Genomic DNA, 25921 nt, shown 5'->3' on the forward strand with positions numbered 1-25921 from the left:
GAAGAGGACCAAGCACAGGACCCTGGGGGACACTGGGACAGTGGGGCACTGTCGGAAGAGCAGTTGTTGATGTGTATGAATTGTATCCTGTCTGTGAGATATGAGCGGAGCCAGGTAAGGACTTTGTCGGTGATGTTTAGGGGTTGCCGGTGAGAGATTAGGATGGAGTGTTTGATGTTGTCGAAGGCAGCTGTAAGGTCAAGAAGGATGAGGATGGAAAGTAGGCCGGAGTCAGAGCCGTTTCAGTGTTGTGTGCGGAATCCAGATTGAAATTGTTCGAAGAGTTGGTTATTGTCTAAGTAGGTTTTTCATTTGAGATGTGACGGAACGTTCTTTGACTTTGGACAGAAAGGGGAGGTTGGAGATGGGTTGAATGTTGCTCATGATTGATCAGGGTTGAGTCTTTTTTTCTTTTTTTTTGATGATGAGGGTTACAGCAGCCAGTTTGAGTGAGGAAGGGACATAGGCAAAGTTGAGGGAGGAGTTGACAATGTTCATGATGAGGTGGGAGATAGCGAGAAAGCAGTGCTTGACGAAGGAAGATGTGATGGGATCCAGTGTGCAGGTTGAGGAATTCATTGTTGAGATGTTGATGAGTTCGGCTATGAAAATAGGTGTGAATTCGGAGAGAGGTGGAGTAGTTGGAGTGATGAATGCTGGTAGGAAGATGAGGGGCGACGGGTGAGGTGGTTGAGTGAACTGTAGAGTATGTCGATTTTGGATTGAAAGTAGGATAGGAATGAATTGCATTTGTCGACGGTAAAAGAGGTTGAAATATTGTCGCTGGGTTTGAGGAGTTTGTTGACGGTAAAGAAGAGAGCCTTTTAGTTGTTGGAGTCGGTGTGGATAAGGTTGGAGTAGTAGGCGGAACGGCTGGAGTTGAGTGTGGTCTTGCATAATTGAATGTGATCGGTGTAGGCGAGGAGATGAACAGTTAAACAAGATATTTTACAGAGTCTTTCGAGGACGCGTTTTCGGGTTTTAAGTTTGTGGAGTTTGGGCGAGTGAAGGAGACATATTTGGTTTTGATGGGGACGAGTTGATTGAAACAAGATGAGAGTGCTGTTGTAGTAGTTGGTGAGAACAGTGGGGTCATGGGACAGTGGAGGAGGTAATATGGACAGGTTGTTGAAGACGGAGGTAGAAGAGTCAGGGAGATGGATTTGAGGTTTCTGAATGATATGGTGCTCTTTTCCTTGGGAAGAGGGGTAGGGAGGTGAAGGTCCAAAGTGATAGCCAGGTGATCGGAGGTTGGTGCTCGAGAGTTTTTCGATGGTGAGACTGGTAGAACAGACCAAGTCCAGAGTGTGGCCATGGGTATGGGTCGGGAAGTTGACATGTTGAGTGAAGTTAAGGCAGTCCAAAAGGTCAAGAAATTCAGAGGAATGTTTGCAGTTGGTGTTGTCGATATGGAAGTTCAAGTCTCCAAGGAGCAGAGTGAAAGTTGAGATAGGTGAGAGCTGTGTGACAAAATCGGAGAAGTCTGAGAAAAATGATGGGTTGAACTTCGGGGGATGGTAAATGACAACAATGACCAGGTGTGTGGGGCCAGGGAATTTGAAGGTGATATGTTCAAAGGAATCAGTGGGTAAGGTGGATATAGTGCTGATTTTAAACTCTGTTTTATGGACTGAGGCCACCCCACCGCTAGTGAGATGGGGCTTGTCGATGTAGGTGTAACCAAGTGGGGTGAGTTGCTGGATTGAGTGTATTATTAAGGACTCCTAATACTATTATTTCTACTGTTTACCGCTACTACAACAACAACAACTACTCATAATACTGCTACCAATTACTACTATGAACTATGAAAATTAGTCCTACCACTAGGTATTAGGTATCATTGCTACTGCTACTACATACTACGACTACTACTGAGTACTGCTAACCAAGTACTGTACTACTATTAATTACGACTCTCGCCACTAGTACCACAAAGTAATATTACTACAATGCACTACTACTAAATATTATTACTAGTACTACTACTAAGTTCTACTTTTAAGGTACTGCTACAACTGAGAATAAATGGTAATTCCTACTACTACTACAAAGTACTACTACTACTACTATTTCCACTAAGTACCGTATTTTCACGACCATTCGGCGCACCGTATTGTTGGGCGCAGTCTCAGTAACGGGTACTATTTCTATGTTTGACACATACACAAAATGCACTGTATTATTGAGCGCAGCCAGGCATGGTAAAACATACGCCAGCTTAAACATACGGCATGCATGCACGCACACTAGAAACACATTTTTAAAAAGGCAACGGAAACAAAACTGAGTTCGGTTGTACTTTATTTAGCCATTTTACAATGTACTCACGTCTTTCTCTTCACCTCTTACACGCTCACCCTTCACTCATTGGCTACTGGTACCTGCTAGGGGGGGGGCCTTTAGCGTCCTCTTACACGCCCACCCTTCACTCATTGGCGACTGGTACCTGCTAGGGGCCTGGCATTAGCTTCCTCTTATACGCCCACCCTTCACTCATTGGCGGACTTCCGCATGCCTGTCGTCACTCACTCCGCCTTTTCTCTATATAAACAGCGTGTCGGCCAGAAGTGCTCTCAGTCATGCTTTGGCACTCGGCTCATACACTAGGCGCTCTGCATTATAAGGCTCCTGTCCATTTTGGAAAAATTTAAGACTTAATGGTGCCTTATAGTCGTGAAAATACGGTACTACGACTATGACTACTACAAAATACTGCTTCTAGTGATTCTGAATACTTCTAGTACTACTACAATTACAACTACTACTAAATACTGCAAAGTAGTACTATGACTACTACGTACTACTACTATATTTAAGCAACCAACTACGACTAAGTACTAAGACTACAACCAAGTACGAGTACTTAGTACGACAACTACTACTATTTGCTACTTCTACATAACACCACTCAGTAATATTGAGATAAAATAAGATAAGAAATCCTTTATTTGTCTCACAATGGAGAAATTCCCAATTTACAGCAGCAAAATTATCAAAGGGAGAAAGTACAAGACAACAAGTATATGAATAAATGTAAATATAAGCATATTAAAAAAGGGTGAGTGGGGGTGAGTCCAGGTTTTCAGGACCGACTACTTCTATTGAGTATTACTACTATTCCAGACAACCAAGTCACTCCACTTTTTTTTAAATTCAGCCTGTCAGCCTTCAAACACGTGCCCTCCAAATATTGCATTCTTGAACATTTGTTTTAAATTTATGATGATGAGGACACCTTACCACATGGCAGAGCAGTCAAAGTTGACCAACAGCCATTTGTGTGGGTTCAAGTTGAAAGAATCAGCAAACTGAAACAGAGGAAGCGACCATCATCAGACTTTCTGGAAACGTTCAACATACCTGTCAACCCAGGCTAATACCTGTCCTTATAAATGATTACGATTCCCCTTACAAAGCAACAAAAACCCATAAAACGGCTTACCGCGGATGCGCACATCATGCTTTATCAATCCGACCGTACGCAGCGATGGAAAAAAAAAACACGATTGAGGATTTGCTTTTTACTGGTTAGGGATTTACTTTTGCTGGTTTGCCGTGACAATAGTAGCAATCGACGATGGCATTGTCGTTGGCTACCAGCAGGTGAGATGATCTGGATTTGAGCCAAAATGGTCTTTTGTTGTTGTTTTTCCCCCATATAAAAGTTGTAATACACCGTACATGATTTGAAATGATTAAAAAAAACATAAAATACAGGGAAAAATTTTACAGGTATGGTTCGATGATAGCATCAAGAATCAACTAAATATTAAAATAGCTTAAAAGTTTGCAATAGATTTTAAGTGAATAGTTGCCTCCATCCTAATCTTTACATGTTGTTGGGGGAAGAGCGGCCTCCTCTTCCCCGCGTGTTTGTTGAATTTCTGACGAGGAGAATGTTGGTAATTCAAATAAAGGCTGGAGGCGATGAACAGTTCCTTCGAAGCTTTTAATAACGGAATATTCCGGGCACCCGTGAATTACAGACAATGGCTGCACGTCACGAGTGCGAAGCAGGAAAAGACTCACATAATTTTTATACCATCAGAAGGGCGGTACCGGGGCGCTAGTGTGATATCATAACTTTCGTTTCACTAACTATTCTCAGCTTGGCCCATTCCAAAGTTTGTGCGTCTTCAGCAGGGAGTATTCCAATTCTAGGTGATGATTGTTACATGGATGCCAACCTACACTGCGGGCATGGGAAAGTTATTCAGCATGACTGAATATGAGCAGAATACAGACTTCAGTCGTTACAACCTTTACTAAATTGCTCCAACAGTGAAGGCAGTAAATACTTCTTATGCAGCGAGGCTTTATTCAGATTCGCAGCGATAATTTATTCAAAGTAACACACACACTTTTTAAAAAAAATCTGTCTCTATCTTTTTGGCCTATCTTTTGTAATATCCTCCCCCTCCCTCACCAAATGCAATAAGATCCGCAGTAAATGGAAACAATGTGCGACAGACAGTTGCCATGCCACCTGATGCTTATTAGTCCATCACCCCTGGCAACCAACCATCTATCATCCACAAAAGGCGTTTTCCTTTTTTTTAACCTCTCACACTACTATATATGCAGACCTTCCATAAAATATGACTAAACAGCTCACATACGGTATTTGTCTGTGTCCACTGTTTCTTTATAAAAACAAGTCCTTCCAATGTTTGAACATGTGTGTCTAATAAAAGAGTGATATTTAAAGGTCGAACGCCGCCCCAGGAAATCACTCCAGCCTTATCGCTTCGTATCTGCACAGCTTGGCAGCAGCCTCGATGCCAGTAAAAGCAGACACAGTGACGATTGTTTGTCTCTCTGATGCTCCTCCTACTTGACATTAACGTCAGGGAACATCAAACAGGAACAAAGCAACAGGATATGGTCAGAACACAATCAAGTGTTTGCTTTCATGTGGCGAGTGATATTTCACACACACATATTGACGTAAAGATTATATTATTTAATGCCACGATAATATTTGTATGGGTGCATGCGTCTGTGTTTCCTGATTTGGACCGAGTATTTAAATGGTAGAGTCACTGTTGACATTAGCTTTTTTTGCTCACCAACCACTGTGGTTCGTGGTTTTCCAGGGTTAGTCGCCACTTGGCATTTTCATCAGGTACAATTTCTGATAAATGGATAAGTAGGAGTTATGCACAACCAGCTTCCGCATTCAGGAAAACAGGTCAAAGCACTTTCTTCTAGTTCAGATGACTGCCGGAGTACGATCGCAGCCAAACAAATACAAAGCAACTGTAGAAATATTCAACACGACACCAGCCAGAAAGAAAACATATTTTTAGCAAGTTCATTTTACAACCATGTCATCAACAAGAAGTTATGGTAATAGCAGCAGCATGCACAAGAAGTACGCAAATTAGTAGATTAGTAGAGTGAAACAATTAGTAGAGTGAAACAATGTTCTGCATAAGGTGGATTATGATAAATAGCATTATGTGATGCATCATAATGTGATGAAGGTGTAAACTATGGAATGTTAAAGTTACGTGAACTAGATTTGCACCGTATTACATGTTAATGACCACATGTTAATGACCAAAGACTCAAATCAAGACGACATAAATGTTAAACACAAGTCATTATCAAGTCCTCAGCTCTAATAAGGTTGTGTGCATGGTTGTGCAGCCTTTTTTTACAAGCGGTATTCAACTAAAATTGCAGTCCAGATGGACTTATTTTGTGATCTATATTAAAGTAGACCAGTTGCTGTATCTCCATCTGCTTGCAATCAATACCTCTGTGAAATCGAATTAATTCAATTGAAAAAAAAACATTTATTATTGTCAAATATCACTGAACAAAACAAGTTTGTCAGAATTTGTGAAACTATAAATTTATTTTTAGGACTAAAAGTATGGCAGCATTTCCAATTCAGAACAATACATAAAAAGTGAAAATGTGTGCGTTCAACTAAAGTATTTAAGAAAAATAAAGAGAGGGTTTCACCTTTTCTGCTTCGCATCTTGACACAACAGTGAAGTCTCATAAAAATGACATTTTAAATGAACATATCTTTAACTTAACAGTATTCGAGATTGTTTGTTCAAAAGCGTGATGTTCATGTTCATAATGACATTTGATAATCACTCATTTGCATGGGTGCTCCCAGTGAGAATTTAGTGGCAAGTACATATAAAAAAATAAAACAACAACAAAACACTTTAGAGTACCATTTGTTCCAAATATTCTCTTTCTTTTTTGGCCATTTTTTAAACTTACTCCCTTTCTCCATCTTTTACTGAACTTCCATGCTCTTTTCTCTGAATTGTCTGATGTGCGACAGTGACTGATTTTACTTTCTAAGATGCACACTTGATTGGCCGAGTCATGCAGTTATGCGCGATGGCTAAACTGTAATTGGTCTGCACATTTCATCAATAGTGTAAAGCCTGTAATGCTGTTCCGCTTAAAATAGAAACGTCCCATATGTCTCGAATCATAACCTTTGTTGTTTAGCAACAGGTCATGTACAAAACGTAACCCACCAAAAGGTCAGTGGCAATGGCGGTGTCACTTGCCAGTGATGATTCAATCCACATTTAGCAGGATAGCAGGGGTTTTTATGTCAATGTCAAAAATGGGTTTTCCATCCAAATTTGGAAAATTTGGGGGAGAATTTATTGAAAATGTGCAAAGAAAACAGTTACTAGCAGTAATACACCCCCAAAAAAGAACATGGTAATGATGATTTCGAAAGTAAATTCAAAATGGTACACTTCCCATTAGGTCTAGCATGTGGCTCCCAGATAAACTTTTTAGGTCTTTGACTGTTACATACACCACAAAATTTTTGTAGACACAAACGGGGCTGCATGAAAAACGTTTAGGACGCGGCATCCATCCATCCATCCATCCATCTTCTACCGCTTATCCGGGGCCAGGTCGCGGGGGAAACAGCTTTAGCGGGGAAGCCCAGACTTCCCTCTTCTAGCTCTGCCCGGGGAATCCCGAGGCCTTTCCAGGCCAGCCGGGTGACATAGTCTTTCCAGTGTGTCCTGGGTCTTCCTCTGGGGTCTCCTCCCGGTGGGACATGCCCGGAACACCTCACCAGGGAGGCGTTCAGGAGGCATCAGAATCAAATGCCCAAGCCACCTCATCTGGCTCCTCTCAATGTGGAGGAGAAGTGGCTCGAATCTGAGCCCCTCCCAGATGACCGAGTTTCTCACCTTATCTCTAAGGGAGAGCCCGGACACCCTGCGGAGAAAATTCATTTCGGACTCTTGTATCCGGGATCTCGTTCTTTCGGTCACGACCCATAGCTCATGACTATAGATGAGGGTTGGAACGTAGATCAACTGGTAAATTGAGAGCTTCGCTCTTTGGCTCAGCTCCTTCTTTACCACGACAGACCGATACAGCGTCCGCATCACAGCAGATGCTGCACCGATCCGCCTGTCGATCTCTCGCTCCCTTCTGCCCTCATTCGTGAACAAGACCCCAAGATTCTTAAACTCCTCCACTTGGGGTAAGATCTCCTCCCCGACCCGGAGGGGGCACTCCACCCTTTTCCGACTGAGAACCATTGTTTCAGATTTGGAGGTGCTGATTCTCATCCCAACCGCTTCACACTCTGATGTGCAACGCTCCAGTGAGAGTTGGAGAGCCCTGCTTGAAGGAGCCAACAGTACCACATCATCTGCAAAAAGCAGAGATGCAATACTGAGGCCACCAAAACGGACCACCTCAACGCTTCGGCTGCGCCTAGAAATTCTGTCCATAAAGGTTATGAACAGAATCAGCCCCACAACATCTAGAGCCTTGAGGAACTCCGGGCGGATCTCATTCACCCTTGGGGCCTTGCCACCGAGGAGCTTTTTAACCACATCGGTGACTTTAACCACAGAGATAGGAGAGCCCCCCTCAGGGTCCTCAGACTCTGCTTCCTCCAAGGAAGGCGTGTTGGTGGAGTTGAGGAGGTCTCCGAAGTACTCTGCCCACCGGTTCACAATGTCCCAAGTCGAAGTCAGCAGCTCCCCATCCCCACTGTACACAGTGTTAGTGGTGCACTGCTTCCCCCTCATGAGACGTCGGATGGTGGACCAGAATTTCCTCGAAGCAGTCCGGAAGTCGGCTTCCATGGCCTCACCGAACTCTTCCCACACCCGGGTTTTTGACTCAGCGACCACCGAAGCTGCGTTACGCTTGGCCAGTCGATACCCGTCAGCTGCCTTTGGGGTCCCACAGGCCATAAAGGCCCGACAGGACTCCTTCAGCTTGACGGTATCCCTTACTGCTGGTGTCCACCAGCGAGCACAGGGGTTGCCGCCACGACAGGAACCAACCACCTTATGTCCACAACTCAGATTGGCCGCCTCAACAATAGAGGCACGGAACATGGTCCACTCGGACCCAATGTCCCCCGCGACCCCCGGGACATGGGAAAAGCTCTGCCGGAGATGGGAGTTGAAACTGTTTCTGACAGGGGATTCCGCCAGACGCTCCCAACAAACCCTCACAATACTTTGGGTCTGCCAGGACGGACCGGCATCTTCCCCCACCATCGGAGCCTACTCACCACCAGGTGGTGATCAGTTGACAGCTCAGCACCTCTCTTCACCCGAGTGTCCAAAACATGCGGCCGCAAATCCGACGATGCAACCACAAAGTCGATCATCGAACTACGGCCTAGGTGTTCCTAGTGCCAAGTGCACATATGGACACCCTTATGTTTTAACAAGGTGTTCGTTATGGACAAAAGGGTGGGTACGCTGAGCTGCTGTTTGGTGCATATGCACAAACAACAGTCAGGACCCGTCCCCCCACCCGCAGGCGGAGGGATGCAACCCTCTCGTCCACCGGTGTGAACCCCAATGTACAGGCACTGAGCCGGGGGGCCATGAGTATGCCCACACCTGCACTGCGCCTCTCACCGTGAGCAACTCCAGAGTGGAAGAGAGTCCAACCCCTCTCGAGAGAACTGGTGCCAGAACCCAGACTATGTGAGGAGGCAAGTCCGACTATATCCAGTCGGAACTTCTCTGCCTCGCACACCGGCTCGGGCTCCTTCCCTGCCAGAGAGGTGACATTCCATGTCCCAAGAGCTAGCTTCTGCAGCCGAGGATCGGACCGCCAGGGTCCCCGCCTTTGGCTGCCGCCCAGCTCACAATTGACCCAACCCCTTTGGCCCCTCCCATGGGTGGTGAGACCATGAGACCCACGTTGCCTCTTCGGGCTGAGCCCGGCCGGGCCCCATGGGTGTCGGCCCGGCCACCAGGCGCTCGCCAACGAGCCCCACCTCCAGGCCTGGATCCAGAGGGGGGCCCCGGTGACCCGCGTCCGGGCAAGTGAAACTGAGTGCGATTGATTATATTCATCATAAGGGGCTTTTGAGCCGTGCTTTGGCTGGTCCCTCAACTCGGACCTGTTTGCCATGGGTGACCCTACCAAGGGCGTAAAGCCCCAGACAACTTAGCTCCTCGGATCATTGGGACACACAAACCCCTCCACCACGGTCAGGTGACAGCTCACGGAGGGGTTTAGGGCATGCTAGTAGCCATTTTTCAAAAATTGCACAATGAACTATTAAAATATTGTTGACTTTCCCCACCCTGATGTGTCTACAAAGTTTCAGGAGTTTTAGTGCATGTTTAGACCTTCAAAATTTGTCATGTTTCGGTTTTGCGGTCTGGCCAGCAGGTGGCATGAGCGGACTTTCTGGCACACCTGCTGCCAATCTATAATCTCAGAATCTATAATTCAGACTCAGCATTTAAGGACTCCTCCACCATTCACCTGTTGTGGGAGTACAGTGCACTCCGCTTAATAGAACACCGGTTAATAGAGTAATCCGCTTAATAGAGCAAAAGGCTCTGGAACGGATTTGCCTAATGCAATTTCCTATAAAGATACTCCGCTTAGTAGAACAGATCTCCGCTTAATAGAACAGGCAGTGAGCAATGAACATTGCAAACTCGTGGTTTTCGAAGTGTAGCTATCGCGATACTGTACCACTATCGCGAGAAAACGCGGTAGTTCTAGCCGTATACAGTAACAGGTAGCACGCGTCACTCCATACATAGACACACGCACGTCACAATGTCTTCAACTTCATTCAAGAGACGAGGGCTATCACCTGCGGATAAGAAGGACATACTCAGACGATACGATGCATTGCCGGATTCTCAGAAGGTACGCCCGCGGTTTCCAGGACTTCCCTCTTATCCAGCGCATTGAGAGGGAAGTCAACCGCAAAATTACGGACTCCTGTTTCCAGACAAAAGTAACGAAATTTTTCTCGTGATTTGAGATGTTTGACTGAAGTTGATTAAAGTTGTTGTTTTGTTGTTTGATTAAAGATATGGACGTCCACAGTCGAAATATCTCTTCTAACTCGTCAGCAGGGGTTTTTCTGCGTGCATAACTTGGTCGTCGACGTGTCTGAAGGTGTACCTAATAAAGTGTCTCCGGTTAATAGAAACTCCGCTTAGTAGAACAGAAGCGCTTCGGCCCAATGGTGTTCTATTAAGCGGAGTGCACTGTATTGTCTATGGCAGGGGTGCCCATTAGGTAGATCCTGATCTACCGGTAGATCTAAGACAGGTCCCCAGTCGATCCGAGGAGTGTCGAGGAGAAAAAAAACAAAAAACAACCATTTGTGTGTCTTTGTACATGCTAGTAATATATATGTTTTGTGTTAATGTACGCTGCACCCTAATCATCCGATCAGTCTCATTTTCACACACACAAAAAAAATTAAAAATAAAATAAAGCAGGTAAATCTTGAATTTACGATGGTGCGTGATTACGTCACCGGAAGTTGTTTGCGCTCAGCAGTCTGCAATTATCGTCATTATTCTCATTCAGAGTTTGCTTCGTGTACAATTCACCGAGGGCACGGGCAAAGAATAGGAATCGAGGAGGGCCCAGGGAAGCACTTTAAAACTGTACGTGTGAGCTACAATTGTTAACAGGCTGCAAAAGTGTATCGGATGCCTCAGTTTCAGGCTGTTTCTCATCATGGTGTGCGTGTGCGCGCGCATGCTGGTAAGGGTAGATCCCGGGAGGTTAGTTGATCGAAAAGTAGATCTTCGGTCCAAAATGTTTGGGCACCCCTGGTCTATGGCATTGCTATCTTCACTGTTCTTTGACGTAGTGGCTTTTGACCTCGTCGTGATTTCGCGTTATAGTTCTCGGTACCCAGTTTTGAGTAAGTACTGTTTTGTTTTGATGATCTGGCTTTTTGTGCCAGATGTACAGGTGTAACATTGTTTTTCGTTCATATTTTGCGGGCTTTATTTTTTCCTTGCTCTTTTGTGCAAGCACTTTTTGTTACCCTGGATTTACCTCCTGGTCCTTATTGTGGACCAGCGCTTTATGTTCTCGCCTTATTTTCAGTGCGATTGAGACATTAAATTGTCTTCTTTCCTTCGGAGACCTTGTTTTTGTCTACGTTTTTGGATCCCCACCAAACTCGGTTTATCCGAGTCCTAACAAAATTAACATAGTTTATTTCCCTAATTTGCACACATTTTAAAATCATGAAGGGCTGAAAGCAAGTAATATAGAACAAATATCAAGTAGATCTGGTTAACCAGTTATGAGAAAAACATAAAAGAATAAAGCAGTTATTTCCTTCAGCCAGTAGGTGGCGCTACCACTAAGATGAAAAATACATTTGTAGATTTCTTCAGGCCTCGACTTTTATGAAATAAGTGACATTTGGAAAAGATAGAATCACCTGGGTCAGTTAGAGTAACGCTTATTGTCATGTTGAATCAACAGGGTTTGCAGCACTGTAATGGCCACACTCTTTGCCAAAAAGTCACAAATTTCGATGTTCAGCAAGGTCAACATCTTGAGACTCTTAAGTTGGATATATTCAACATGCTGCGTGTAGTATGTTTAAAATGTAAAAAAATTATTTCCAGTCATCACAAAGTGGTGCTATACGTATAACAGTATAGAAACTAATTATAAAATGTCTTCAGGTCATGATTGTTAATAGACATTGAGATTTTTTGGAGCATATGCAGGGGACATTTGAGGGATTTCCTCTTTTGTGGTGAAGGACTCATATTTAATTCTCTGCCCTGTCATATAGTTATTTCAAAAACAAAAAAATATATACAGTTTATAGTCACTATATTTGTCCCAGGTCTGAACATTGTAGAGCCAAAGTTTGAAGTCAATTGGACAAATTGTCTAGATCAGTGGTTCTTAACCTTGTTAGAGGTACCACACCCAACCAGTTCACTTGCCCATTCACTGAACCCTTCGTCTTCTGCCCAAGCCATGCGTTTGACATGAGAGCATGGCGTAAACAGCGAGCTAAACAATCCTTCAATAAAAACACGAAGATGAGAATCGACTGTTTGGTTTTTTTTTTTTAAGTATTTCTTGTAAAACTGTACACAAACGGAAACACAACACGAACGTTTGTATAACATCCAATTATACATATGAAATGACATTAGACATTCATGTAACAGCCTTATTCTCTAACTTATTCAACAATTCTATGGTATCTACAGAGATTAACTGATTAAATATTTATATATGACAATAAATAACGTGCACAACAAAGAGTAATATGTACAAATATACTTACAGATTGTGCCTGAATGTGTCAAACAAAAGAAGATGGAAGTGGATGTGATCACACCTCTCCACTGTTATGAATCAAAATGGCTACCCCACTGACTTTTTGGGTGGTTCTAACTACTTCCGCCACTCGGGGCACTGTACTGTAATACAATACTTCCACCACTAGAGGCATTGCCCTGCACTATATTACAATCACTAGGGGCAAAAATAAAAATCCGATTCAAGAAGTGTTCCTTCAGTTTTGCCGGTGCGAGGCTAGAGTTGCTTAACTTGGTATTACAAATCATGCAGATAGAATGCTGGGTCCCATCACGTTCGGTGATGCATGTGAATCCATGTGGTACATACTCGTCCGACCACTTTTTTTTTTCTCTCAACATAGTAACCATGTATTAAAACATTCTAAACAAAAATCACACAACGTACAATCACGACAGTCAGACGTTGACTACTGAATTCTGTATTCTGCTCATATTTAGTCATGCTGTATAACCGTCTTCCTCAACTGGCGACCGCGATTCACCTCCTCTGTCCGGACCCTCGGCAAATTGTATAAAATAATAAATTATAAAGTGATTTTTACGTTATACATTTTATATTTTTGGACTGTAATCTGCGCATTACCGCGATCGCTTGTTAAAATTATCCGTTTTATTATTTGCATGCACGAACAGATGTATTGCAGAGGATGCTGCAGCGCGACTGTGTGTATAATGTTTGACGAACTGGCTAATGCTCATGGCTGAGCAGGGCATGTTGGCGATAACGAGGCGCTGATTGGCTCCTCAGAACTTAAGGTGTGCCCATACATAAGCGTCACGCATTCAAAATGAATGATTCTGTCCGGAAACAGACGCATGCGCGACGCCACAGTGTGCTCACAGCTTCAGCACAGGAGAGCCGCACACAGACAATTAGACAAGACGAATCGCGGGAGGTTTCGATTGTGTGCAGTTTTGCTCCCGTCTACCCGGGGATCTTTGCAGCTGTTTAACGGCAGAACACCGCAACATGTTAAATGAACATCCCAATGGCGTCCTCAAATAATATTTGCATGCCTCAGACATTGCATTCACCTTGAGTGGAAGAACAGCACTGCACATTCCTGTGCTCCCTTGTGTCAGTATTTAAAATGGTTCTTAACTCCTCTTCTGATATATTTTTCAGTGATTTCAGAGGGGATGTGAAAAGGGGAATTGTACAAATGAAAATAATATTTTTGTTTTCATCTTTAGTATTTATTTTGGTAAAATGAGTATTTTGTTTTGCTTTTGTTAAATTAAGGGGAAAAAAGACAACTACGTTTAACAAAGTTAAAGTAAAAATGTCTTATTTCCCTAAAGGGGCTATTTCTATTATTAAGCAGGCACAACTTAAACATATAAAACAGTTCCTCTACTGTAATAATTGTTATTTTCATGCACCCCATTATTGTTTGTTTGTGAGGAGTGTTGATTTGTATAAGCTTGGCTTGACCGTACTAAATTGGCATATAGCCCTTCTCCCCATGACCGCCGTGCATGGGACCGGGCCTTGGTCTTATAAAAAAAAAAAAAAAAGTGGACCGACAGCCTTTCTAGTTGAGGACCACTGCTGTATAACCTTCCCTTGCCCACAGCATAACTTGGCGTCCTTGTAACAATCATTTCCTAGAATTGGAATACTCTTGTATTATTCCTCTCTTCTTAATTAGGTTTGATGGTTAAGTTGTTATTCCTCTCTGTTAGTTGTGTTTGTTCAGACACTTGAAAGAAACAATGTAGAATGCTGTTGAAGGTATTTCCTGCTCACTGTGTTTACAATCACCTTTAGTGCCCCTCGACCCCCACCACTTTTAGGGCCCCCCTCCACAGGACATGTTTAACATCAAAAGAGGAACTGTTATCTCAAGTATCTATGTTCCTGCCATCACACCAAATGGTGGGTAGTGGTGGTCTGGTCTCACCTCACCACTCCCAACTTCTTCCAGCCACACCGGGTCAGATGACATGTTACTTTTCTTTGTTTCTGGGATTTGCATGAGAGGGGTACCTCCCTGCCTCTCATTATCATATTGTCTCTATATAATCTCATGAATGTGTTTCTTTTACGCTTCCTGATTCAAATATGGACTCGTCAGGAGCCCGAATAGATTCGCAAACTGCAGAAAAATAAAGTAAACCCTTCGAAGGAACTGTTCATCGCCTCCAGCCTTTATTTGGATTACCAACATTCTCCTTGTCCGAAATTCAAGGAACACGCGGGGAAGAGGAGGCCGCTCTTCCCCCAACACTACTGAGCGAACTAAATTTTCCGCAGCACTGATTGGACAGTCAATGCAATGCGATCATCTGCAGCCAGTGATAGCGGGCGGGTCATAACTAATTGACATGTTGAGTCAGGTGTGTCTTCACCTCCATGGCAGAGGCTCCATCGAACCCCTGGGGTTAGATCGAACACAGGTTAAGAACCACCTATCTAGATCAGGGGTGCAAAACTATGACCCCGGTAAATGTGCAAAAATGGGGCAAAATTAGACATCAAAATTTCATAGGTCACTTATGGCTGGCTCACTATGGTGAAATGCACTTTTTTGTGCAACGTGGGGTGCTACCATGCCTGCCAATTTTCGTGGCACTAGGTCAAATGTACCGCGACTGGGTATTTATTTATTGCATTCTGGGTAGCGCTACATTATTATATTTTCCTCGTTTACACCAATTTTAAAATATAATTTTCACCAGGCCCCATGGGTGTGCAAAGTTTGGTGAGTTTTCGTGCAGGTTTAGGCCCCCTAAAGCTTTTTGTGTGCGCGCGCGTGTGTGTGTGTATAAAAATAAACAATAAAAATCATAATCATCATCAGCAGCATAATTTCTACAAAAACAATAGGAACCTCACAGTGGTTTCTGCTAAAGCCTTAATAATCATAATACCAGCGGTTGCTCGGGCCCTAATGATCTTTGAAAAATCTGTTCAAACTCAAAGTACAGAATAAAAATACGAACCAAGTATAAAATAAAATGAATATATATATATATGGAGCGTCTGGATAGCTCAGTTGGTAAGGCATCGGTTTGGCATACGGGAGACGGTGGTTCGAATCCTGCTTGGGGCAAAAATGAGCACATAACACCATCCAGTGTGGGTCCTTGGGCAAGATCCTTCACGCTAATGCCTACCTCATACAATTATGAGAGACAATAAAACTAATGACATGCCGGCTCAGACGTCGCCCGGCCAAACAAGGTCTGCGTCAGGTACTGGGGAACCAGAGCACCTTGATGAAAAATGGGCTACTGGAACAAAGCGGAGATGGGCGAGATGCGATAACATGGCTCTGTTGGAATGCTACTACTCAAGCAACCCTAGTCAGAGGGGTTACATGCAGAGAATGTGGGCTAAATGGTCACTTCGAAACCCACAGTCACGGTTGACCACGAAACAACTAATAGCTCAGTGTTCCAACATCCACAAACGGCAACTGCTGTCACAACTTGAGATTTATGAGGTACAACGCAGGTTCCATGGTGAATGGGCCCAGGCTGTCAGATCAGAGGAGGATTGCTGAAAGCTAAGATCATGGCGAGAATGAAAGCTGGGCAACCGAGAAACCGATTAGAACGGCTATGTGAAGTACCACCTGAAAGTCTCATGGAAAGTGTGAATGCAGCACTGAGCACGATCCCTACCGTAACGATCACGAAAACTAATGAGCTGATATACGCTTCAGCATCAGTAATCCTTGAGATGCTTGGCTATAAGAGCAACCATGGAAGCCATGAGATACGTTGTCCTCCATGGAAAAGACGGTTGGAGGCTAAGACCAAGGCGGCTCGGAAAGATGTGAGTCAAATGACGGAGGCCCAGAGAGGTGTGATGAAAAGGCCAATTCTCCAGGTGTACATCCAGATGACTATACCTGAAACAAAGGCTCCAGCGGTACACGAAAGAGAATGAGGCCAGACGAATAAACAGGCTGTTCGCAACACAACCTGCGAAAGTGTACGCTCAGTGGCAGGGTCCTAACAACAGAGCTGACCCACCAAGACTGGAAACTGAAAGATACTGGAAAGGCATATGGGAGAAGGAGGTTGCACATAACAGCAGTGCACAATGGCAGGTGACCCTGAGAGAGGAGCACAGCAACCTCCCTGAACAGAACCCAGTTACCATAACAGTGGCAGACATACAGGAAAGAGTCTCAGAGATGAAGAACTGGACAGCGCCAGGCCTGGACATGGTCCACACCTACTGGCTAAAGAAACTCACAGCACTCCATGACCGCCTAGCAGCACAAATGAACCAGCTGCTGAGGGATGGCACTCACCCAGGATGGCTAACCGAAGGGCGAACGATCCTGATCATGAAAGATGGGTGCAGTCCCATCCAACTATCGGCCAATCACCCGTCTCTCCACAACATGGAAGCTCATGTCAGGCATCATTGCGGCTAAGATAAGTGGACACATGGATCAATACATGAGCGAAGCACAGAAGGACATTGGTAGAGATACCAGCGGAGCCAAACATCAGCTCCTGGTTGACAGAACAGTCGCACAAGACTGCAGGTCCCGACGTACCAACCTGTGCACAGCCTGGATTGATTACAATGACTCGATGCCACATCATTGGATCACTGAATGCTTGGAGTTGTATAAGGTGAATAGGACCCTAAGAGCCTTCGTTGTGAACTTGATGAGGATCTGGAAAACTACACTTGAAGCCAATGGCAAGCCACTTACCCAAGTGCCATCAAATGTGGCATATGCCAAGGTGATGCACTCTCTCCGCTGCTGTTCTGCATAGGACTCAACCCCCTCAGCCAAGTAATCACCAAGACAGGCTATGGATACCGCCTCAGAAATGGAGCTACGATCAGTCACCTCCTCTACATGGATGACGTAAAGCTGTATGCTAAGAGCGAAAGGGACGTAGACTCCCTGATCCACACAACCAGGATCTACAGCAGCGACATCGGGATGTCATTCGGGCTTGAGAATTGTAGTCGGATGGTGACTAAGAGAGGAATGGTAGTCCGCACTGAAGGGGTCTCACTCCCTGAAGGAACAATAGCAGACATTGAGGACAGCTACAAGTACCTCGGTATACTACAAGCCAATGGCAACCTCGAACGGGCAACAAGGAAAGCGGTTACGGCCAAATACCTCCAGCGAGTGAGGCAAGTCCTAAGAAGCCAGCTCAACGGCAAGAATAAGTACGGCAATAAAGTGCCAGTGATCAGATACCCTGCAGGAATAATAAGGTGGCCAAAGGAAGAGATTCAGACCACGGACGTTAAGACCCGAAAGCTCCTAACCATGCTTGGAGGGTTCCTTTCCAAATCCAGCACCCTGAGACTGTATGCAAGCCGAAAAGAAGGAGGCCGGGGACTAGTGACTGTGAGAGCCACTGTCCATGATGAAACATCCAAGCTCCATGAATACATCAAGGAGAAGGCTCCAACAGATGACCCTGAGAATGTCTCAGACAATGGGGAACAGAAGATGAGGCGCTGGAAGAGGGACCATAATGGGAGGACAAGCCCCTACACGGGATGTACCACCGGACCATAACTGAAGTGGCCGATCTCAAGAAGTCCTAACAGTGGCTAGAGAGGGCTGGCCTGAAGGACAGCACAGAGGCACTCATCCTGGCTGCTCAGGAGCAGGCCCTGAGCACCAGAGCCATTGAGGCCCAGATATACCACATCAGACAAGACCCAAGGTGTAGGTTATGCAAAGAGGGACCTGAGACGATCCAACACATAACTGCAGGGTGTAAGATGCTGGCAGGGAAAGCCTACATGGAACGCCATAACCAGGTGGCTGGCATAGTCTACCGAAACATCTGTGCGGAGTATGGACTGGAAACCCCAAGGTCAAAATGGGAAACACCTCAGAAGATGGTGGAGAATGACAGAGCGAAGATCCTGTGGGACTTCCAGATCCAGACTGACAATATGGTAATGGCGAACCAACCAGACATCGTGATCATAGATAAAGGGCAGATGAAAGCCATTGTAGTGGATGTAGCGGTCCCAAGTGATGGAAACATCAGGAAGAAGGAAAACGAGAAATTCAAGAAATACCAAGGGCTCAGAGAGGAGCTGGAGAGAGCCTGCAAGGCAAAGGTGACAGTCATGCCTGTGGTGGTCGGAGCACTCGGGGCAGTGACCCCACAACTGGATGAGTGGTTGCAACAGATCCCGGGAACAACATCGGACATCTCAGTCCAGAGATGTGCAGTGCTGGGAACAGCAAGGATACTGCGCAGAACCCCCAAGCTTCCTGGCCTCTGGTAGAGGACCCGAGCTGAATGAGGGACGGACACCACCCGAGGTGGAGGTGGGACGAGGATTTTTTTTTTCATATACCGTATTTTCACGACTATAAGGCACCATTAAAAGTCTTAACTTTTCTCCAAAATGGACAGGACGCCTTATGGTGCGGAGCATCTTTTGTATGCGCGGAGTTCCAAAATCTGACTGACAGCCGACATGCTGTTTATATAGAGAAAAGGCGGAAGTGACTGTGGCCAGGCATGCGGGAAAGAAGTCGGCCAATCAGGGAAGGGTGGGCGTGTATATATACATATATGGAGGGGGAGAGAGAGAGAGAGAGAGAGAGAGAGAGAGAGAGAGAGAGAGAGAGAGAGAGAGAGAGAGAGAGAGAGAGAGAGCAGATGTGAGAGAGGACAGGCATGCTGGGGAGCAGTCCGCCAATGGGTGAAGGGTGGGCGTGCAAGTGGACGCTAAAGGGACGCCGCAAGCAGGTACCAACACCTGTATAGAGTGTGGCAATGTGCATTGTTGCAAAACAACTCCGGTTTTGGTTTCTAAGAACCCCCGAAAATAAATTAGACAAAGAGACACGCCTACGTAGCTCAGTTCAAACTTCAAGCCAACGGTTATGCTTTTGGCATGCGTGCCCATCTCACAGCAGCGGTGAAAAACCAAGTCAAGCAAATGAACTCTGAGCTTGCCGTTATTCCCGGAGGCTTGACTAAAGAACTCCAACCGCTGGACATCGGCATCAACCGGGCGTTCAAATTAAAGTTGCGAACGGCATGGGAACAATGGATGATCGAAGGCAAACACAACTTTACAAAGAGTGAGAGGCAGCGCTGGGCGAGTTACGCCACAATTTTGCAAATGGATTGTGGCTGCTTGGACGAACGTGTCTGCTTGCACTGTTGTTCCAGTTTTTGGCAAAGCCGGCATCATTTCTGTGGAGCCGCATGGCAATGAGAGTGTCTTTGACAACGAGAGGGAACGCGGCATTTTTGATGGATTACGGTACTTGCACAATTGTTCAATTCTTTCTACACACACACGCGCTGCCAACATGTTTCACTCTGTTCTTTACTTTCAAATGTGGGAAAGCTTCACACGAGAGAAATGTTGATTTTGCTGTTGCTGCTCCTTCTTTCCGCTCGGTAATGCGTAGCAACTCACACTTTAGCATGTGATGCGTTCATTGACAACTGGGATGTGCAGTCCTCTGCTTCTGATACAGAGGATGAGGACTTTGATGGATTTCTGGGTGATGATTGATCGAAAAATGTGAGAACATTGTACGATGGTGAAATAAAATACACGCGAACTCAGTTCTGCTTTCGTTGCCTTTTTAAAAACGTGTTTTTAGCTTGTATCTGTATGTCTTGGCATGCTACCCTATGCTTCAAGCTAACGTGTTAGCATGCGCGCATGCATGCCGTATGTTTAAGCTGGCGTATGTTTTACCAATGTAAAACTGCACCCATTAAGACGGACCATTAAGTGCGGTTTGTCTATGTGTAAAATACAGAAATGTCACCCATTAATGAGACTGCGTCCAACCGTACGGTGCGTCAAATAGTCGTGAAAATACGGTATATATTTTGCTTGACTGTGTGGATAAATTTGTGCAAAAATCTTGTTTAAAAAACAAGGGGCCTGGTGTTTCTGTTTTTCTTTTCATGACTTAGTTTCTCGCTGAAGATGACGAAATTTGTGTTGACATTTTTAAAGTATTTCTTTAGTTGAAGTGTGTTTCATTTTGGTTACAAAAATTACGAGCCAATGGAAAAAAAAAACTTTCACTTGTATTGTTCACAATACTCACTTAGATTGATTTAAAGATCTGCATCCAAACATCGTTTTCCCCCCAAAGATACTAATGCTCAATTTTGATGATTTCTGTCAGAAAATGCAACAATTTAACAATATGATTTATTATTGGGGTAGGCATTTGCAGGGAGGACTTTTTCTCAAGACCGAGCTCCAGACTACATTTCAAAGGTCTTGTGCTCGACTCAACTTCCAAAAGTCTTTTCTGGTTCTTGGACTGGTGGGACTTTGGATTTTCTGTCATGACCGTTCAAGATCAGCACTGATCTGCTGTACTTCAACTTTCGTCAAGTGCTAATAAAAAGTACGCTGTAAAATCACACATCGGTAAATGTAAATGCACACCTGGCACTTGCTGTCTTGAACTGTTGCAGGGTACAATGAAATCTGAAGACTATTAAAGGAGTCAAAAAGCCTGGTCTCAGTCACAGGTCTTGCAACAGGATACTGTTCCAAAATACAGCTAAAAACATCTCCGATTGGCTAAGAGCAATTCATTTAACTCTTCCAAATTGTCCTTGTAAATCCTACTGAACATCAGGGAAAGGAGCAAAAACATGATTAGGCATAAGCAATGAATGCAGTTGTCCCATTTTAATGTTAATAACAGTGTCAGTCCAAACTAACATGAGTGTCTTGATAAAGGTGACATTTTAGACACAGCTCTTGTAATGGACTTCATTGAATAGTGCAAGTGGTCAATGATGTGACCAGATGGTGTATAAAGCATGTATTTGTTTGATTTCTCTCTCTTTTTTTTTACATACCTCTATGCCATTCAACAAAGGCCGAAACTCAGGACAGATAAATGCACTCCCAGCATACGCAGCATCAACATGCATCCACATGTTCTGCTCATTACCTGCAGCAGCCAACAAACAACATTATTGTTCACATGTATTGTTCTTCAATAATAACACAAGGTAATGGTATTAGGTAAACATACACATTCTAATCTGATCGGATGAAAAGCAGTATGAAGATTTATAAATCTATCAATACCAATTTAGTAAAATATACGGTAGTAGCACATATACAATGTCAATACCTCGCTGACAGAAACAAACAGCTCTTGTACTGGACATCTTTAGCTTTGGAAAATTTATGAACTGCGTTGCAGAGAGGCAAAAAAAAAAAAAAAAAGAAAAGGTAATTGTAAAGTCATTAATTTAAGTGTGATTACTTCAAGGTGACTTACATATAGGCCCCAGCTCCGAAATATGATCAAACGCACACGATGCAGTAGTGCCAAGCGTTGCACAGAACTACAACACAGACAATGAAAATGAAACGACAATGATAATTTCTTGTTATTATTGTCATTTAAAGCATTGGATTAATATTCTTACTCAACACAGCCACAATAAACACAAAAAAGCTCCTGAATAACATTGGTACCTTGTGGACTAAGTTAACACACTTTGAAACATTGTTACCATTGGAAAAACACCTTTGAGTGTGAATGGTTCTGGAAAGCCTTTTGAGCATTTATTTGATATTTTGATTTTCAACTTTAAGTCTGGGCCAAACAGTGGTCGACTGGTTAGCATGTCCATCTCACAGTGCAGATGTGCAGGTTTTGACTCCGGCTCCAGCTTTTCTTTGCCGTTTGCATGTTCTCTCCGTGCCTGTGTGGGTTTTCTCTGGGTACTCCTCCCCCCCCCCAAAAAAAAACAATGCATGGATGGTTAAAGAACACTCTAAATCATGGGTGCCCAAACGTTTTGGACCGAAGATCTACTTTTTGATCAACTAACCTCCCGGGATCTCCCCTTACCGCACGCGCACACACACGCACGCACACACACACACACACACACACACACACACACACACACACACACACACACACACACACACACACACACACGCACACACACGCACACACGCACACACGCACACACGCACACACGCACACACGCACACACGCACACACGCACACACACACGCACACACGCACACACACACGCACACACACACACACACTGAATGAGAATAATGACGATGAAAGAGAGAGCGCAACAGCTCTGATTACAAGCTGCAATTGCAGACTGCTGAACGCAAACAACTTCCGGTGACGTAATCACGCGCCACCGTAAATTCAAGATTTACCTGCTTTATTTTATTTTATTTTTTGTGAAAATGAGACTGATAGGATGATTAGGGTGCAGCGTACATTAACGCAAAAAAAAAAAAAAATACATTAGTAAAATGTACGAAGACACACAAATGGTTGTTTGTTTGTTTTTTTTCTCCTCGACACTCCTCGGATCTACTTGGGACCTGTCTTAGATCTACCGGTAGATTGACGTAATGGGCACCCCGGCTCTAAATTGTCCCTCGGTGTGACTGTGAGTACAAATGGTTGTTCGTTTATGCTCTGCGTTTGGCTGGCAACCAGTTTAGGGTGTACCCCGGCTACTGCCTGAAGACAGCTGGGATAGGCTCCAGCACATCAGCGAACCTTGTGAGGATAAGCTTATTAGAAAATGGATGGATGGGTGAAAAGCTTGGTTATAATTTCATTCATTCATTTTTCTGAACCGCTTGATTCTCACAAGGGTCGCGGGAGGTGCTGGAGCCAATCCTAGCTGTCTTCGGGCAGTAGGCGGGGGACACCCTGAATCAGTTGCCAGCCAATCGCAGGGCACACAGAGACAAACAACCATCCGCGCTCACACTCACACCCACACCAAGGGACAATTTAGAGTGTTCAATCAGCCTGCCACGCATGTTTTTGGAATGTGGGAGGAAACCGGAGCACCCGGAGAAAACCCACGCAGGCCCGGGGAGAACATGCAAACTCCACATAGGAAGGCCAGAGCTGGAATGGAACCAGGTATCTCTGCACTGTGAAGTCAACGTGCTAACTACTCGACTCCCGGGGTGCCCTGTTATAATTTTAACATATCCTTTATTTGTCCCGCAATGGGGAAATTTACAGTCAGAGTTCAGAAAAGAAAACACTGAGTAGGGAGAGGGGGAAAAACACGCTTGAACTATCCTCTTCTGAGGATAATTTAAGTCCAGGAAAAAAAAGACCCAAGCACATAATTAGGCATATGACAGTTACAACAAGTCACAAGACATAACATGTAATGAGAGGGTGGATGGATGGGAAGGGGGAGGGGGGGGGGCGACCGTGACACAGCTTAACTGACCAGCGGCACGGTCCCCGATGCGCTCTGCAGATAATACTACTGCAGATATTCATTCACTCATTCATTCATTCATCTTCCGTACCGCTTGATCCTCACTAGGGTCGCGGGGGGTACTGGAGCTGTCTCCCAGCTGTCTCCAGGCAGTAGGCGGGGGACACCCTGAACCGGTTGCCAGCCAATCGCAGGGCACACAGAGACGAACAACCATTCGCACTCACACTCACACCTAGGGACAATTTAGAGTGTTCAATCAGCCTGCCATGCACATTTTTGGAATGTGGGAGGAAACCGGAGCACCCGGAGAAAACCCACGCAGGCCCGGGGAGAACATGCAAACTCCACACAGGGAGGCCGGAGCTGGAATCGAACCCGGTACCTCTGCACTGTGAAGCCGACGTGCTAACCACTGGACTACCGGGCCGCACTGCAGATATTTTACTGGCAAATATGAAATTCTACTTTGTTCCCACATGAGCAATTTCTGGATTTTGTTCTTTAAAAAGGTGCACAAAATGACCAACAGAAAAATAATTCTTTTCCCTAGGTTTTGTTCAGAAACGAACATCCATAAATGTAATTTATCCTTCCATTGAATTTTCACAATTTTATCCATGACCTCAAAAAAGTTGTTCAAGATTGTCATTTCACAAAATATTTGATAAAACATTTAGGAAACCAAAACTTTCAATGTACATTCAGGAAATCCAGAAAAAAGTGAAAATATAACGCATTTAATGTAAACATTTAAACAATCCCCAAAGCCAGGGGTGGGAAAACTACGGCCCATTGGTCTTTTTAATCCGGCCCGCCGAAGACTGGTGCACAATTAAGGTTTGATTGCATTCATTTCGTTTGGACTTGTAATGACAGGTATTTCAACACCAGGTGGCGCAGTTACTTCAAGTTGCAGAGCACAGGGAGGGAGGGGAAAATGAAGAAAGAGGGAGAGAGTAGTGACCATGGACGAGAAAGTGATATGTATCTGATTAAACGAAGCGGGTAACAAAGTACGAAACATTCAGGAGACGCCTGGAGTCGGAAAGACTCAAATCTCTGAGACTTTGAAAAAAAAGGAAGCGATTCTTACTCAGTCCGATTCTGGCAATTTCCATGCTCAGAGTGAATTGCTTTTGGCTCGAGTAAATGAACATTTCCTAGAATGGTTTGATTGTTATCATGTTAAAAACTTTTCACAAACTGGACCGCTAATAAGAGTCGGAGAGCAGTCAAATGTGTAGAGCGTGAACAACAGGGGGCTCAGTACACATCCTTGAGGGGAACCGGTGCTGAGTGTGATGGTGGAGGAGAATGTTACATTATTACTGGCATACAAAGGCATTGTGCTATCTTCTTTATTTTCTATTTTTATTTCTAACTTTTGGCCCGGCCTTTCACAATATTTTCTGCTTCTCATTTGGCCCCCCTCGGGAAAATAATTGCCCACCCCTGCCCAAAGCCTTAGTTAAAAAGAAGAAGCCATCATATGCAGAACAAATTTTCTGTTTGCAGGTTTTTGTGAGCGTTTTACGTATGCATTAGGTGTGTGCATGTGTGTGCATGTGTGTGCTGGTGCTTGGAGGGCGGGCAGATCCGAGCAGACGGCTTGCTTGTTTGCGCTGCAAATTCACAAGGTGGGGGAGCAAATTTTGTCTGCCCTGGGCTGGCTGTTTGACAAACTGGCATTGGTGTATTGGTGAGTGAAACTGATACGATAGTTTGATTGCATTGCTCAAGTATCGATCCAATATGAATATTGACTTGGTATTGATATTATCGATATTTGGATCGATCTGCCCATCATCACTACTTGCTTGATCAGGTGTGAAGGCGGGGCAGGCTAGTCAACAGGGAAGAGTTTCCCCCCAGTGGATCCCATTGGGGACTGGTCGGTCTGGTGGTCCGAGGGGCTGGCCGAGGCCCCCAGCCACAAGAAAAAAAGAGAAGAAAAAGAATTGGTGAAGAAGTTCGGGGCTACGTTCAGCAAGTCTATTGGTTACGAAGAATAGGAATAGAGATACAGACGTGAACATATCACGTTCCACAATGACCTGCTCCACAATTAAACAGCACCACTTGGCAGGATAAAATATGTCGCTACT

General features: G+C 44.6%; 1 protein-coding gene across 2 annotated transcripts in view; it reads right to left on the reverse strand.

Annotated features, from left to right (window-relative positions):
• The window catches only part of ddc (dopa decarboxylase), a 113049-nt gene that overhangs the window by 48129 nt on the left and 38999 nt on the right, over nucleotides 1-25921 (reverse strand). For both annotated transcript variants that reach the window (XM_052064750.1, XM_052064749.1), the window contains 3 exons: nucleotides 21860-21926; nucleotides 21429-21523; nucleotides 3244-3311 (listed from right to left, as the gene is read on the reverse strand). In XM_052064750.1, coding sequence (XP_051920710.1) covers nucleotides 3244-3311; nucleotides 21429-21523; nucleotides 21860-21926 — 230 coding nt within the window. The remainder of the gene's footprint in view (nucleotides 1-3243; nucleotides 3312-21428; nucleotides 21524-21859; nucleotides 21927-25921) is intronic.

This window comes from Hippocampus zosterae, chromosome 5 (genome assembly GCF_025434085.1).
Source record: "Hippocampus zosterae strain Florida chromosome 5, ASM2543408v3, whole genome shotgun sequence".
NCBI classification, from domain to species: domain Eukaryota; kingdom Metazoa; phylum Chordata; class Actinopteri; order Syngnathiformes; family Syngnathidae; genus Hippocampus; species Hippocampus zosterae.